This window comes from Planococcus citri, chromosome 2 (genome assembly GCF_950023065.1).
Source record: "Planococcus citri chromosome 2, ihPlaCitr1.1, whole genome shotgun sequence".
In the NCBI taxonomy this organism is placed as follows: domain Eukaryota; kingdom Metazoa; phylum Arthropoda; class Insecta; order Hemiptera; family Pseudococcidae; genus Planococcus; species Planococcus citri.
Genome location: NC_088678.1, coordinates 66,098,350 through 66,114,188, shown reverse-complemented (window position 1 = coordinate 66,114,188; position 15,839 = coordinate 66,098,350). Strand labels below are relative to the sequence as shown.

At 34.7% G+C, this 15,839-nt stretch overlaps 1 protein-coding gene across 2 annotated transcripts; it reads right to left on the bottom strand.

Annotated features, from left to right (window-relative positions):
- Window positions 1-80: 80 nt before the first annotated feature.
- Window positions 81-15,663, bottom strand: LOC135837161 (vesicular glutamate transporter 2-like). Of its 2 annotated transcripts, none has more exons than XM_065352345.1 (11): window positions 15,317-15,663; window positions 12,524-12,634; window positions 12,239-12,419; window positions 11,886-12,116; window positions 11,627-11,801; window positions 11,320-11,486; window positions 11,083-11,203; window positions 1,069-1,202; window positions 820-962; window positions 614-734; window positions 81-542 (listed from the first exon to the last, which is right to left on the bottom strand). In XM_065352345.1, exons 2-11 carry the CDS (start codon window positions 12,628-12,630, stop codon window positions 369-371), a joined length of 1,554 nt encoding a protein of 517 aa, XP_065208417.1. In that variant the 5' UTR covers window positions 12,631-12,634; window positions 15,317-15,663; the 3' UTR covers window positions 81-368. The 2 variants fall into 2 exon arrangements, with proteins under 2 accessions (XP_065208417.1, XP_065208416.1); XM_065352344.1 differs by having other exon boundaries at window positions 12,524-12,620; window positions 15,317-15,662.
- Between the last annotated feature and the right edge of the window lie 176 nt (window positions 15,664-15,839).

The window sequence follows — 15,839 nt, the reverse complement described above, 5'->3', positions numbered from 1 at the left end:
CGATGGTTTTTTATGGGATTGGTTAAATGAGAAAAACTTTTTAAAAAAATAAATCACTGAGACTGGAAAAATTGAAATAATTTTCTAACGAATCAAAATATTGAACTTTATTTTTTTAAACAAAATACACATCGAATGAACAAAAGTCAGAAATACATAAACAAGTATAGCCTATATCGAAAAACCAAAAACAGAAGAATGATTTGGACGATTTGAGAACACATTTTCTGGAAATTGAATCAGTCTTGAGATATGAGTCTTTATAAAGCAGTGTGGGTTCGAAGGAAATGAAAAATGCATGAAAATAATGGAACTCATCCTGGAATGAATCCGGTCTAAATGCACATAGTCGCATGCATACGAGTACGTTAATGAGAATCACAAGTTTGTAAATTTTTGCTAGCTGATTGGCATTCTTCTTCAATTGACGGCGATGTAGACCACTGTTGAGGCGCACTGGATCCCAAAATTACAAAAATTAAAGCACCGAAAGCTGCAACGGCCGCAGTCAATAGAAAAAAGTTGTGCCATTCTTGCAATCTCTGAACAAAATCCAAACAAGAGTAAATTTTTCTGTCAATGAAAACAGTAAGTAAGTAATAATTTTGCTCACATGGTTCGTGGTCATAAATCCTATAGAAGTTTGAGCAGCAATGGCACCCAAAGAAAAGAAGTAAATATTGATACTGGCAACATGGCTGACGTGATTGGGAGCTAAACCAACTGTGACGATTCTGCGAAACAAAATTACATACTCGTAAGTAGGTACCTACACAATACAGAATAGTTGATCAGAAAAAAAATTCATAGGAAACGTACGATACGATTAATGATACAAACGACATAGAAACTTGAATGAAAATGAAGATAATCAATGACGTAATTAAATCGGAGACCATTGTGTTGCATACGTACAAAAGTATGCAACAGATGAACGCTGCACCCGTGATTATCTTATGCATCTGTATGAAAAGCATGATCAATTATCATCATTGAATTATTTTACGTATTAGGCACATAGAAGGCATAATAAGCTGATAAGTATGGTTTAAAATCATTATTCATTACCGCTGTCGTAGAAATACTGCTGTGATTTTTCCAAAAATCCATAAATATTCCGACCAAGGGGAACATGAGCATGTAAACTAAGCCAGGAATCGATGATATGTATCCTACTTCGTCGGTATCTTTTTGAGTTAAATCTGTAATATGTAAGGTGGTAATGAATGGAATTAATGAGACCTTCCCAGGGAAAATTAATTCTATAAAATTCTATTAAAAAAAACATTAAAAAATTCTCTATAGAATTTTATGTCCAGAATGTACCTCAGTATAAAATTTTATCAAAGTTCATAAGTTTTTTTTTTTTTTTTTTTTGGGTGTTTATAATTACAAGATTATTACACCCATAGAGGGGGGGGGGGTTAGATTTGGTTTGTGAGGTTGATGTTTTTTATTAGGGAGATGAATTTTTGTATTTCACAGGGTTCATCAGGAATAGCAGGTGGGTTTTCTTCTATCTGTAGTGTAAGTCTGTTTTGTTTTAGTTGGGGACAGTTGAAAAGTATGTGTTGGATGTACGTGGGTTCGTTTCTGCAAAATTGGCATAGGGGTTGTTGACGCTTGACGCGTAAGAATTTGAGACAAATATACTCGATGACATTTATTTCGAGACTAAAAAGTTCTCGGAGAAATTACACAGTTCTAACCTAAGATACAACGTAAATCTAGGTAAAAAAGGCAAAATCGGTAGGGTAGTGGACTGTATGGAAGGGTAGTGGACTGTATGGATCGTTAACCAATGAAAAGAATCGAAGAGGGTTGGGTGGGTTGGCTATTGGCTATTTTACGTAAGTATTATTTGTAAGGAAACGTATCTATTTTAAGTGACAACTTAACATACTCCCCCCTTGAGGAGGCTTAATAATATTTAAGTCTACTCAATCTTATCAATAATTCATTTTTTTTTTTTTTTTTAAATTAATCAATATTATTTGAGATTTTTTTTTTTTAAGAAATACGGATTAAAATTATTCACTCTCATTCGAGATTCATTCTAAAATATTGATTACCTATGTAATCTTAAATTACGAGTTTTTATTTCAATTTTATTCTAAAATTATTCAATCTTATTCTGGATTCGTTCTAAAATATTGATTACCTATGTAATCTTAGATTACGATTTTTTATTTCTATTTATTATTTTTTAAATTCTAATTAATCATAGGCAATGGTACCAAGACTGACACTGGTCTTTTGAATGTACCATTTTTTGTTTTTACACAGACGACTCTTACTCTGCCATCTCTCCCTGGGAAAATCTCCGCGATTCTTCCCATGGTGAGTGGCATTGTCCGCTCTCTAATATAGACAAAATCGTCTACTTTTAAATTCTTAACCTGCTCTGTCCATTTTTTCCTTTGCTGAAGGTGGTTTAAATATTCGCGGGACCACCTATCCCAAAGAGAATCGGAAATCTTTCTAATTAACTCATAGCGAGTTCTTAGAGGGACATTTGGACGAATTTCTGCCGCAGGGGTTAGAATGGGTCTATGTATGAGAAAGTGAGCAGGGGTAAGAACATTTAGATCGTTTGGGTCATCACTCAGGGGTGTCAAAGGTCTGGAATTAAGGCGAGCTTCAATTTTTGTTATGATGGTTAGAAATTCCTCGTAAGTTAAGATCGCATCGCCAACCGCCTTATTTAGGTACGTTTTAACGCATTTTATCCCTGCTTCCCACAGACCACCGAAGTGTGGTGTGTGAGGCGGGATGAAATGCCAATCAACATCGGGGATCATGCCGGCTGCACCAACAAAGTTAGTGCCATTGTCCGAATACACTTTATTAGGTATGCCGCGTCTAGCAGTAAATCTTTCAAACGCTTTTACAAACGATTCACTGGACAAACTATCGGCGACCTCAATATGTACTGCTTTTGTTGAAAAACATACAAAGAGACATATGTAGGCTTTTAAGAAGGTTTTGGTAGGAGTACCGGAAGAACGCAAGATGAAATGCGGACCACCGTAATCGACACCAACATGCACAAAGGCAGGGTTGGGTTCAACGCGGGGGTTAGGTAATGCTGCCATCATCTGGTTTTGTGTTCTCGCGCGATCGCGTACACAAACAAGACAATTAAGGATATAGTTGCGAATGACTGATCTACCATTCACAATCCAATATTTTTCCCTTAAAAGGTTGAATAAAGTCATGGTAGGCGCGTGCAGGTTTGATTCGTGAGCATGACGAATAATAAGTATGGTTAAATGGTTGTTTGGGTCTAAAAGTATAGGGAATTTTTTGTCAAAAGAATAAATTGACTGTTCAAGACGACCACCTACTCGAAGGGTACCATCGGCATCTAAGAAGGGGTTTAGTGATCGCAGGAAGCGATCTTTTATAACCTTAGGGTTGATAGAAGAAGCGTTTCTTTTCAAATCTGCGATTTCTTCATGAAAGGCTGTTGCCTGCATTAATCGAATTAGGTTTAAAAGAGCATTTTCACGCTCCTTATAAGTGACAATACCTTTGTACTTCGTTTTAAAACGAAGACAAAGAGACACCAGGTTGAGGAGTTTATTTAGATCCGAAAACGTCTTTACGTAATCGAACACATTAGATACAAAAAGGACAGTGGTTTTATTACACTGTTCGGCTGAAACATCTGCTAGCTGTTTCCCTTTTACAAAGTGACTTGGCCAGTCAGCTGTCTCTTTACGTAAGAAATCGGGGCCATGCCACCACAGTGAACAGATTTGTAGTTTTTGTGGAATTAAGCCGCGAGAAGCGATGTCTGCGGGATTCAATTTCGAAGGGATATATCTCCACATACTAGGATTGGTTTTGAGTTGAATTTCTTCAACTCGATTCGCAACAAATACTTTCCAGGTATCCACAGGTTTGGCAATCCAAGCCAAAACAATTTGAGAGTCACACCATAAATAGGTGTTTTTTATGGGAATGGTCAAAATACCAAGTACGTTTTGGTACAAACGAGAGAGGAGAACAGCTCCACACAACTCTAAACGGGGAATTTTCATTCTTTGAACTGGCGAAATTCTGGTTTTTGATGTTAAAAGCTTCACAAACACGTTTCCGTGACAATCTTTTGACCTTACGTACAGCACTGCACTATAAGCGTTTTCTGATGCATCACAAAACCCATGAAGCTCAACATCATTTGGCCAAAATGCGCGACGTTCTATTTCAATCGATAAAAGGGACAAATTTTCACGATATTTGAGCCACTCTATAGCAAGCTCATTGTCATCTTCAATTGGTGTGTCCCAGTCGAAACCAGATAACCACAATTTTTTCAGAAAAATTTTCGAAATTAATACAACAGGCGATAAAATTCCTAAAGGATCAAATAACTTCGAAGCTTCAGAAAGAATTTTTCGTTTTGTCAACGGTAGAGGTGCAGGAGGAATTTTTGCGGAAAAAATATACTTATCACTTGTGGTATTCCACACGAGACCTAGGGTTTTCAGTTCCTCACTACAAATAGGGACATCTTGTGTGAGACTGGTGAGCTTATTTTCTTCCTCACAGGTGAGTACAGAAGGAAAATTACTCGCCCATTTTCTGAGGTTAAAGCCACCAAGTTTCATCAGGCTAATCATTTCATTTTGAATAATTTTGGCCTCATCCTCGGAATCAGCACCACTAAAGAAATCATCAATGTAAAAATCTTTCATCCGAGAAGCGCCAGTAGGATACTGAGTGCAATAATCCAAGGCTACTTGCTTTAAGGTACGATTTGCTAACCAAGGAGCACTACCTGTACCATAAGTGACAGTTGTACACATATGGTCACAAATTTCACCATTTTCATCAAACCATACAATTCGTTGAAAATGTTGGTCCTCTTCGTCAATAAACATATTACGAAACATCATTTCAATATCTGCACAAAAAACTATCAGATATTGGCGACTTCTAAGTAGAATTGGATAAAGGTCATTTTGGGTTTTAGGACCAATCATAAGTATGTCATTTAACGAAATGCCATTGGATGATTTTTTTGAAGCGTTGAAAACCACTCTCAATTTTGTGGTCAGGCTTGATTCACGCAGTACAGCATGATGGGGCATATAGAAATGTGGTTTTTGAGCAATTTCAGCCTTGGTCAATTTTCTCATGTGACCTAATTGCTCATATTCAGTCATAAAATCTTTGTAGGCTCGTTTTTCGGCCGGTTTTAAACAAGCTTGGGTGTATTTTAGGATCCGAACGGCGTTTTGCCGAGAGTCACCCAGCTCGGCAGGATTTCTTTTAAAAGGAAGGCGAACACAATATTTACCAGAGACCCTGGTCACAGTGTGTGAGTAAAATTTCTCACAAGCGAGGTCTTCCTTGGACATAGTTTCTGAAGCAAGATTCGGACAATCTTCAACTTCCCAAAATTTTTTTAGTTGAATATCAATTGTGGGCTCCATTGAGCAATGTAGGGAGGTTGTGATTGGCTCTAAAAAATCAAGTTTTCCAGCAATCACCCAACCTAATTTCGTATTTTGAGCAACTAATTTGCCCTGAAAATTCTCATAAATGCCTTCAGAAGAAATTTGAGATGTAACCTCAATTCCTAAAAGAAGATCAATGGTACCAGATTGGTGGAAAGTAGGATCAGCCAATGAAATTGCAGCAGGGGGTTTTATTTCTCGGAGATTCGGAGATACACGCAATTCCGTGATTTTTTTAACAATATGGGCTTGAATTCCTGTGGAATAGCTCGGAAAACGTGATTTTAATTCAAGATCAGCTAATCCATCAGTACTGCCACAATTTGTCTGACCTAAACCTTGCACAGTGGTGGAATTATTCGATTTTGGCAGATTTAATTGAGAAAAAAACTCTTTTGAAATGAAACAATCTTCGGAACAATTATCGAGCAGAGCTCTAGCAGGTAGATAATGGTTACGGTAGTCTTTGACAAGCACTATCGCAGTGGGTAAAAGTGTACAATAGTTCGTTGTACAGGGTTTCGAACGTAAGGCTATGGTAGTGAGACAGTTAGTGGACGAGTCTTTACCTGAAGCGGACGGTGAGACAGAATTCTTAATTTTTTCACTTTTCTTTTCTTTGTGGCACATTAGGGTATTATGACGTTCGTCACAAATGCGACAATTACGTTCATTTCGACATGTGGATGCAGTATGATTACTGCCAAAGCAATTACGGCATAATTTTTCTTTCAAAATCAAAGCTAAGCGGTCAGATAGAGACATTTCTTTGAATTTTGGGCATAAATACAGTGCATGATTATCATCACAAGCATAGCACTTCGGAAATTTGGTCAAGAAATTATTAACAGGTGCGGAGGTTTTTACTTGAGGAGTGCCTTGAGCAGACCACTTATTTTTTCCTGAATCGGAGGTAAATTTTGAATAACATGATTGTAAAGCATGAATTCTTTTTTCCACAAATTTGCGGACAATTTCTAGTTCAGCAATTTCACTTTGAGGGGCCTGAAGTTCCCACTCTTTCCGTGTGCTGGGATCAAATTTAGAAACGAGCAGAAAAACTAGAATACTATTCCATTTTTCAACAGGTTCACCAATATTTTTTAGGCTATACACGTTTTTAAAAAAGCTATCTAACATTTTACGTAAATTTATAGCGTTTTCTACGGTTACATTTTTTTCAAAAACAATATTTTTAATATAGGTCTCAATGAGATCCTTTTTATTTTCATACCTATCCTTCAACAATGTTCTGGCAGTTTCATAATTTTCGGAAATAGTTTTCAGTTTGCAAATACGATCTGCTGCTTCTCCACGGACAGCTCCTTTCAGGTAGGTCAATTTTTCAACATCGGATAGATGAGGGTTGGAGTGGTAGAGGCAGTCAAATAAATCGATGAATTGTGGAAAATCCTCGATTTTTCCAAAAAATGGCGGTAGTGTAATTGCGGGTAGTTTGGCTTCAGGTTTTATTCCACTTGGCTTGGAACTTTCCTTTTGGATCGGTTTTTGGTTCAATTTTAATTTTTTCTTCAAATCCACACTCAAATTTCTAAGTGTAGATTCTAAGGAAATGCGAAGTTCATACTGGCTGTTGGCTTCAGCATCCTCGCAGCTTTCCTCGATTTGGTTTTGGATTTGTGTCAGGTCACTTTTCAGTTCATTTATGGAGTTGAGCAGTTCTTCTACTTCAACAGGATCGTCACTGCACTGGTCACACTCTGTTGTCAGATGCAGCAATTTTGTCTGGATGGATGCCTGGCGGCGGATAAGCGCGTCCATTTCGGATGCTGGTTGGTTTAATTCCAAACGGTACGTTCGAAATTAGGTCAATATTTGTGAACAGTTTGTTCACGGATTTTTTTTTCAAGAATTCGCCGAACGGTACATTCGCGAATTCGGTCACTTTTTGTGAACAGGTTGTTCACCGATTTTTTTTTTTTTTTTTTTTTTCAAAAAATTACACGAACGGACATTCGCGGGAATTTCTGACGATTTTCTTTATTCGTTAAAACGATTAAAATTTTACAACTTCGACTTTTCATTGAATATTTTTTCGCGAATTGCATTTTAATTAATTTTTGGTTAAAATACGATCGCGATAAAATTCACACAACATTCGATTTTCAGTTCATGATCACTTCAGTTACGATTGAAGCGATCATCCGGCTCGGTAGGACCATGTTGACGCTTGACGCGTAAGAATTTGAGACAAATATACTCGATGACATTTATTTCGAGACTAAAAAGTTCTCGGAGAAATTACACAGTTCTAACCTAAGATACAACGTAAATCTAGGTAAAAAAGGCAAAATCGGTAGGGTAGTGGACTGTATGGAAGGGTAGTGGACTGTATGGATCGTTAACCAATGAAAAGAATCGAAGAGGGTTGGGTGGGTTGGCTATTGGCTATTTTACGTAAGTATTATTTGTAAGGAAACGTATCTATTTTAAGTGACAACTTAACAGGGGTTTTGGTTCTTTTTAGTATAAGTGGTTATGAGTAATTTTTGTGTGACCTATTCTTAGTCTAGTAATAAGGATTTCTTCTTTTCTGTTCAGGTGGCCTAGATTTTTCCAGGGGAGGGTTGTTTTTTTATGTTGGAAGAGTTTGTTTGAGGTTTGTTGTGACCAAAAGTGCTGCCAGTTGGTAAATGTGTTATGAGTGATTAGAGATTTAATATCATCAGGAGTGAGAGAGGTAAGAGGGGTGGGGGCAGCGGCTGTTTTTGCTAAATTATCAACAGTTTCGTTTCCAGTGATACCTATGTGGCTGGGAACATACATGAAGCTAATTGAGTAATCATAATTTTGGAGGTTAAAAAGGGACTTATGTATGTCTTGGACTATGGGATGATCAGAAAAAATGTTTTGAATGGATAGCAGTGAACTTAGTGAGTCGCTTTGGATTAAGAATTTTTTATTTTCTGATTGAATGGAAATTATATCTATTAGGCAATGTTTTATGACAGTGAGTTCAGCAGTAAAAATTGAGGCACAGTTGTGAATTTTGAAACTGAGAACTTTGTCATTTATTGAGTAAGCATAACCAGTATGGATGTTAGAAATTTTTGAACCATCTGTGAAGCATAAGTTATAATCTGTATAGTTTGATAACAGTTCTAAGTAATGACTGTTGATTGATGAAGGGGAGTGATCATGTTTTGGGTAGTTTCTTAAGTAGAATTCCATCTGTATAGGTTTAAGAGACCAAGGGGGATAAGATATTGGTTTATGGATAAGGTTTTCTAAGTCAATTTGTAGATTGTTCATATTTTTGATAAATTCTGAGATTGGACCTGAAGTATGGAGGAAATGCTGAGAGTTGTAGACTTTGAGTGATTTTTGAAGAGGGTGAGATGGATTATTTGCAACAGTTGTTAAGAATTTGTTTGTCATGAGACTTTTCCTAAAATCAGGAGGAAGCTATGCTATCAATTGAAGACGAATAGAGAGCACCTATGCAGATGCGCAAGGAGGAATTTTGAGCAGTTTTGAGAATGTTATTAGTTTTATTTGAGAGGATTGTAAAGCATGGACTTCCATATTCAATTTTACTACGTATCAGAGCTTTGTACAAGTGGAGTAATAGTTGGCGTGATGGGTTATACTTTGGATTTTTAACAATTTTTAGTAAATTTAAACGTTTATTAAGTTGAGCTTTTACGTTGAGAAAATGAGGAGTCCAAGTAAGTTTTTTATCAAAAGTAAGTCCAAGGAATTTGGTAGTTGGTTTAAAAACTAAAGGATGTCCTTTGAATTCAAGTATAGGTTCTGGGTAAGTTTTATTTCTCTTAGTAAAAAGTATACAGTGAGTTTTAGATTCAGAAAATGTTAGTCCATTTGATTCAGCCCATTTTTCAATACAATTGAGAGTTTTTTGGATCATTTCTGAGGCTAGTTTGATATTATTTGAGCGTATCGAAATGTTTATATCATCTGCAAAAATTCTTAAGGAAAGAGGTTGGGGAATAATACTACAGATATCATCAATTAGGAGTATAAATAGGATGGTGCTAAGCACAGAGCCTTGAGGGACCCCATTTTCAATATCAAAAAGATCTGAGTATATATTTTCAATTCTGACTCTAAAGGTACAATTTGATAAAAAGTTTTGGATAAAGTAAGCTAAATGCCCTCGAATTCCTATAGCATGTATTTTTTGAAGTATTTTGTATCTCCATGCTTTGTCGAAAGCTTTTTCAAGATCAAAAAAGACTGGGAGTACAAATTCTTTATTTTGAAAGGCAGTATTAATTTCCTGTGTAAGACTAAAAAGATGGTCCAGAGTAGATCTTTTTTTCCGAAAGCCACTTTGAAAAGAACTGAGGGAATTTGTAGAGTCAATATACCAAGTAAGACGTTTCATAACCATTTTTTCTAGAATTTTACATGGGACAGAAGGTAAGGAAATAGGCCTGTAACTGGAGGGAAGGTGAGCATTTTTCTCAGGTTTAAGTATGGGAATGACAGTTGCAGTTTTCCATGTTTGAGGAAAGGCATCTGAAGACCAGATTTTATTGATTTACTTGGATAAAATTTTATCAAATTCGTATTTTTTTGTTTTAAAAAATGATATTTAATCAGTAAAAATGGTATAATTAATGTTAGTGAAGTAGTGTGGTAAATTTTATCAAAAAAGCGATAAAAAATTTTCAAAAAACTTTCAAAAAATTGGACTGCCTGTGAGAGGATTCGAACCTGCAACCTCTCGCACCTCGTTTTATTCTCTTAACTACTATGCCACCCTGTTCCATGAGGGATCAGGTATTTTAAAAATACTTATATATTCTCTTTTCCAGGGTCTGGACTTGGAAAATTTTGGGAAATGTTTGATCAAATTTGATCAAGATGAATATCTTGTCATACAGAAATTATTTTCAGTGAAACAGAAGTTCATCACTTTTATCAATTATTATAAAATTCTATAAAATTGAATAGAATAAAGGTAAAAAAAATTGACTAAGTGATGCAGGATTTGATCAATTTTGATATAGCTTTGTAAAAGTTGATCAAATAATATCATGTTTTATATAACTTTCAAGAATATGCTACATCCAACTTTATCAAACTTCATCAACTTTTACAAATCTTAATAAAATTGTATGTATATCAAATTTTGTGTATCATACTAGGTATATCAAACTTCATCTAACTTTATCAACTTTCACCAATCTTTATAAAATTAAATAAAACTCTATGAATTTACTACATAAAACTTCATCAATTTTTGCCAATCTTTATAAAATTGAATAAAACTTCATATGTATACTCCATAAAATTTCATCAAACTTCATTAAACTTTATGAATTTTTATGAATCTTTATAAAATTATAGAAAACTTTACATTCACAGTTAAAATCAATTGAATCAAATTTGATGTAATTTTATAAAATTTGATAGAATTCTAGGAAACTTGATCAAATTTTTGATCCAATTTGATCAAATAAGATCAAATTGGATAAATTTTTATTGAATTTTACCTATCAAATTATTTTCCCATGGGTTTGAGGAATTTTTATTTGTATTCTAAGTAGATATTCAAATTTTGTTTTTTATCTTTATTTTTATAGATACTAAGTACATTTTATGATTGATTTTCTAGATAACTCACCTTTGATGTAAATAGGAAAAGAAGCAGTTACAATTGTGAATATCCACATGTAAGTAGATGTGAGGATGAACAGCGCCCATACAGGACCTGATGTAAAAATGAGCCTAAATATGTGAAACACCTACGAGTAGAATGAAAAAAAAAATTATTGGTAACCTCTATTGTAGGACTGTAGGCACCTACTTATTTTTAGAAAATTCATCTGGCGAATGCTTAAGTAATTATTTTACCAATAACCTTTGTTTTTGTACCATTTAGATTATTTTCTTGTTTTATTGAACTCGTTTTTGTTTCTTTGCCATGCAGGATGTAGTCTAGTTCAATTTTGGAAATCGTCCGATCTTGTGAGGGATGATTCTTCACGAAAATCCAGAAAATTACCGATATAATCACAGATAAAGCACCTGCGTGAGAATTATTTCAATTTCAAAATGATTATGAAGATTTGTTTAATTATCTATACCTACCTATCCTATAATAGCTTAAATTTTTTTCTGATCTTTTGAGAACCAATTACTTCTAAAACTGTCATCATCGTACTTACCAGTAATATAAAACACCATCTGCCATCCCCATTCATGAGCCAAATATCCGCAAAATGGATGCGTAATTGTTACACCAGCATTTACACCATTCATACTGTAGGCAATCAAAGTTGACGTTTCTGATAATGGGAACCATCGCGATGATATCTCACTCGTACTCGCATAGAATGCAGCCTGCGTCGAAATTTGAGAACACATTTATTCATGTAGGTAGGTAATGGACACGTGAACGTACAATTTGAACTTGTATGAACCTACCTCGACAATTCCGGTCAAAAAACGACACAATAAAAATGTATAGAAACCTTGGTAAAGAGCGACTGGGTGGAGTATTGTGGCAAAACCGGAGAGTAGCATGCAGAATGCACAACTGACCGATCCTCCGAATTTATTGATGACAAACCCATTGACAAATGCGAGCAGACCACCGTAGTTGATTAAACTTGTTACTATACCAACTGTGGCTGGATCCCAGTCAAATTCTGCTGCCTAGACAAAGAAACAATTTTGTAGGAGAATCAGAAAATTTCTAGACTGAATTAGATGGATCATGGATCCTCGACTCTTCGTGCTTTTTGATTCAACAATAATGAACTTGGGCAGTTACTTACTCGGGTAATAGTAATATTGTCTTGCGTGATTGAAGTATTGGAACTCATTTCGACGACGGCGATATTCATGTTGTTTCTTAGGATTTGGAAATTTACGTAGCATAGAAATAGCATGATTGTTACCAATAAACGTTTGGAAAACAGTAATGGAGGTTTTTCCGAAACTGATTGGGGATCATTTCTGTAAAATTATGGTATTGTTATAACTTTTGCATTTTTTAGAATAGGTAAAAATAAGATCATATTATCTATATGTGAGTAATGTAGATATATGTATGTACCTACCTGATTTCATCTGCTTTACCTCCCAAGAGCTCCGAAGTGGTTTGTTGATTTTCAGTATCGTCTGTGTCTGTGGCCTTCATAGCAAATTGATCAGTTTCTGTCAACATTCAACTATTATTTGAGAAAATCGTCATGAAAATAACAAAATTAACGAACTTAACGTTAATTACATCTGACTAGTTGGAAATAATGAAAGTAAAAATCTGGTACCTTGCACGATATTTTCGAGCTGTCAGGAAGTGAGGAGAGATGTTGAAAAGTTGAAACTTCCCAAAAGCATAATAAGGGTACCCAGAACTAGGTATCTAGTCTACTAAACTGATTATCTCGCCAATTTCCTCAAAAAATGTCGCCTCTTAAAATCATCACACTTTGGAAATTGAAATTTATTTAGTAAAGTAATCTTTGATGATTTCGTAACTCGCTATAACTTTATTCGTAGGTTATTTCGAAGTTGGATACGTAAAATATTCGTTCTTTTTTTCTTTACTTATGTACGCGAAGAAAAGTACCAAAGTCAAAGTCCTCAAGTTGTTTTTTTACGTTTGAATTTTTTTTTATTATTTCCATTTTGGTTTCTCATCCAAATGAAACATATCTCGAAGTCTTAAGAGTTTCTTGCATGTTTAAAATTGTTTGTTTGTTTTTTTTTTTTTTAAATTAAAGAAGTTGATAATCAAAGTTTAGCTGTTTTTTATACTCAAGGATGAGGTATCCAGTTTGAAGAAAAACGTAGGTACCTACTTACATATGAAAAAATTAATAAGGTATGGGGTAAGTATAAATAACTGGAAAAATGGTCTGGAGAACCTGGAAATGTCAGGGAAAATGACTTGCCAAAAATAATGGACACCCAGCTGACAACATTTTACAGTTTTTTCTTCGAAAAATGTTCTTAAATTTTTTCAATTTTGGAAAAAGTAATTCTTTCAATGGAAATTATCCAACTTTTTCTGGTGAGGTTTTCAAATTTTTTTTAAAAACAGTAATCCATTTTTTTCTGTCTACTTTGCTCAATTTTATTAATTTGTAAAGCGTCTGAAAATAGTTAATTTCAATTTTTTTTTCAATTTGTGGTGTTTTTAAATGGAATTTTTTTACAATCTTTTTTTTTAAATTCCACCGTGGCATAAAACAAATTTTATGTATTAAAAAACTTAGTTTGAAAGACCATGTAAAAATACCCCACCAGGCAAAATTTCCAAGTGCTCCTGTTCATTTTTCGATTTTTGACACATTTTTGGAAACATCAAAAAATCAAAATTTCATCTAATTGAAGTATAAAACTGAAATTAGGTATTCGACCTATTTCTAACCCCCTACTACATTAATTGGAAGCGATTTCAAACTTTGGAAAAATCAAAGCCTCCAAAAAAATTGAGAATTTGGGTACATTTCTCCCAAAATTTCATCCAATAAAATTAGAACGCTAAAATTTGATTTGCAAAATATTTTCGACATTTCAAGTCAAATATGAGTACCTATACCTAGGTATTTGAAATATTCTAGAGTCTCTCCAGTTATTTTGAAAATGCCTCTTTAAAAAAAAAAAAAAAAGTGTCATAATGATCTATCCATAAATGAACTTCAGAAACCATAAACCAAGCATTTCCGAACACATTGTACCTACTTGCTTACGTTGATTTGGACAGGTTCTATGGCATTTTTTTTTTTGAAAAACGAATTTTTAAAATTTTGCTGAATGCAACTATAGAACGGATTGAAGATCACTTCCAGTCGACTCGATGCAGACCAAATTGAGAGGCCAGAAAAGGTCAATCAATGAACTTGAGCAGCCAAATAGGCAGACAGATGACCCTGGACAGCCAGACATGGCACTGAGACAACCACGAAAGGTAAGACAAGAAAACGGACAACCATATAACATTCTAGACAGGTAGGTCACTAGGTCAGTGACCTCAAGAGGTCAAACATGCAGATAGACGACCTTGGGAAACCATACAGATGGGTCAATGACCCGGAATAGGACACGCAGGTAAACAAATAACCTTGGAAAGTTGGACATGTATGTAAGTGACCTTGGGAGGTCAGACACTCGGGTCAACGACCTTAATTGGCCAGACAAGCAGACAAACAAATTTTAGCTTTCTAGGTCAACTTGAATTTTGATTTTTTTTTGCATTTTTGGTCCTCTGATTTTCAAAAATTCATCAAAAGTCTCAGAATGAACCTTAGCACTTAAAATTTTGGTCAGGTGAGGTATTCTTGCATAATCTTTTGATTTAGCTTTGTTTGGATCCAAAATTTGTCTGCCGGTTTGAATACTTCTCTAATCAGGGTTTAAAAGCAAATCAAGTTATTGCATATTTTTGAATGAAAAATTATGAGTGTACTTTGTAAAATATGCGAGCTCTTGCGCAAAAATGTAAATGGAATATAAATCTCTTAAACATTTTTTTGTTGGTTTGATGTTGAGGGAGCACTGATGGATAAGATTGTGTTTTCTAATGGAACTTATGTTGAGGATTGAGGAGATAATACATGAGAAAATCTAAATGACGTAATAAAGTTAGCATGATTTTTTGAACACCTTATATATGTAGATGTGTATAATGTGGTTGAAATTAATTTGTAACCTTATTAATTACGATGATGTTCATCTGAAGCATAATTTAACATCGATAAAAATAACTTCCCACCGTCATTCATTTGAAAAATCGAGAATATCAGTACGAAATAAGTTAGATAAACAATTAGAGTACCTACCTAATAAGTACATACTAATTGTAAATAAAAAATTACGTATCTCGTATTAATGCTTGCGGTACTCACTTCGTTCGTCTTCTCTGCTTCGTAACAGTTTTGAAACAACTTCTTGGCCATCTGCCATCCTTGCACCAGTTTATTTCTATTAGGCTTCTATCCACGTGGATGTAGCATTGTTTATACCACACGAAATAAAAAATACATTATACTTACACATTATAGAACAAATTCAAATGAATAATTATCGCGCCATGACTCTGTTATCAGTATTCAGTAAGTTAAAGATTATATAGCCGAGCTTTCACGCTTTATTACGATATTCAACACTTTCGTTTTTTAAACTGATTAAAACAGACGGTTACAAGTGAAATTGATTTACGCATGCGTATCTATCTACACGTGTGATGTGGTGTGGGGAAGTCTACCAAGTGTACCAACGATATTATATACGTAGAACACGAGAACACTATTTTTGATCTACTGATCGTGTACCTACCTAATCTGTGGACAGTGTGAAGGAATGCCGAAATCAAAATTCCTCCAATTTATCACACTTTAAAAATTAATCACGAATTTGTTTGAAAATCAA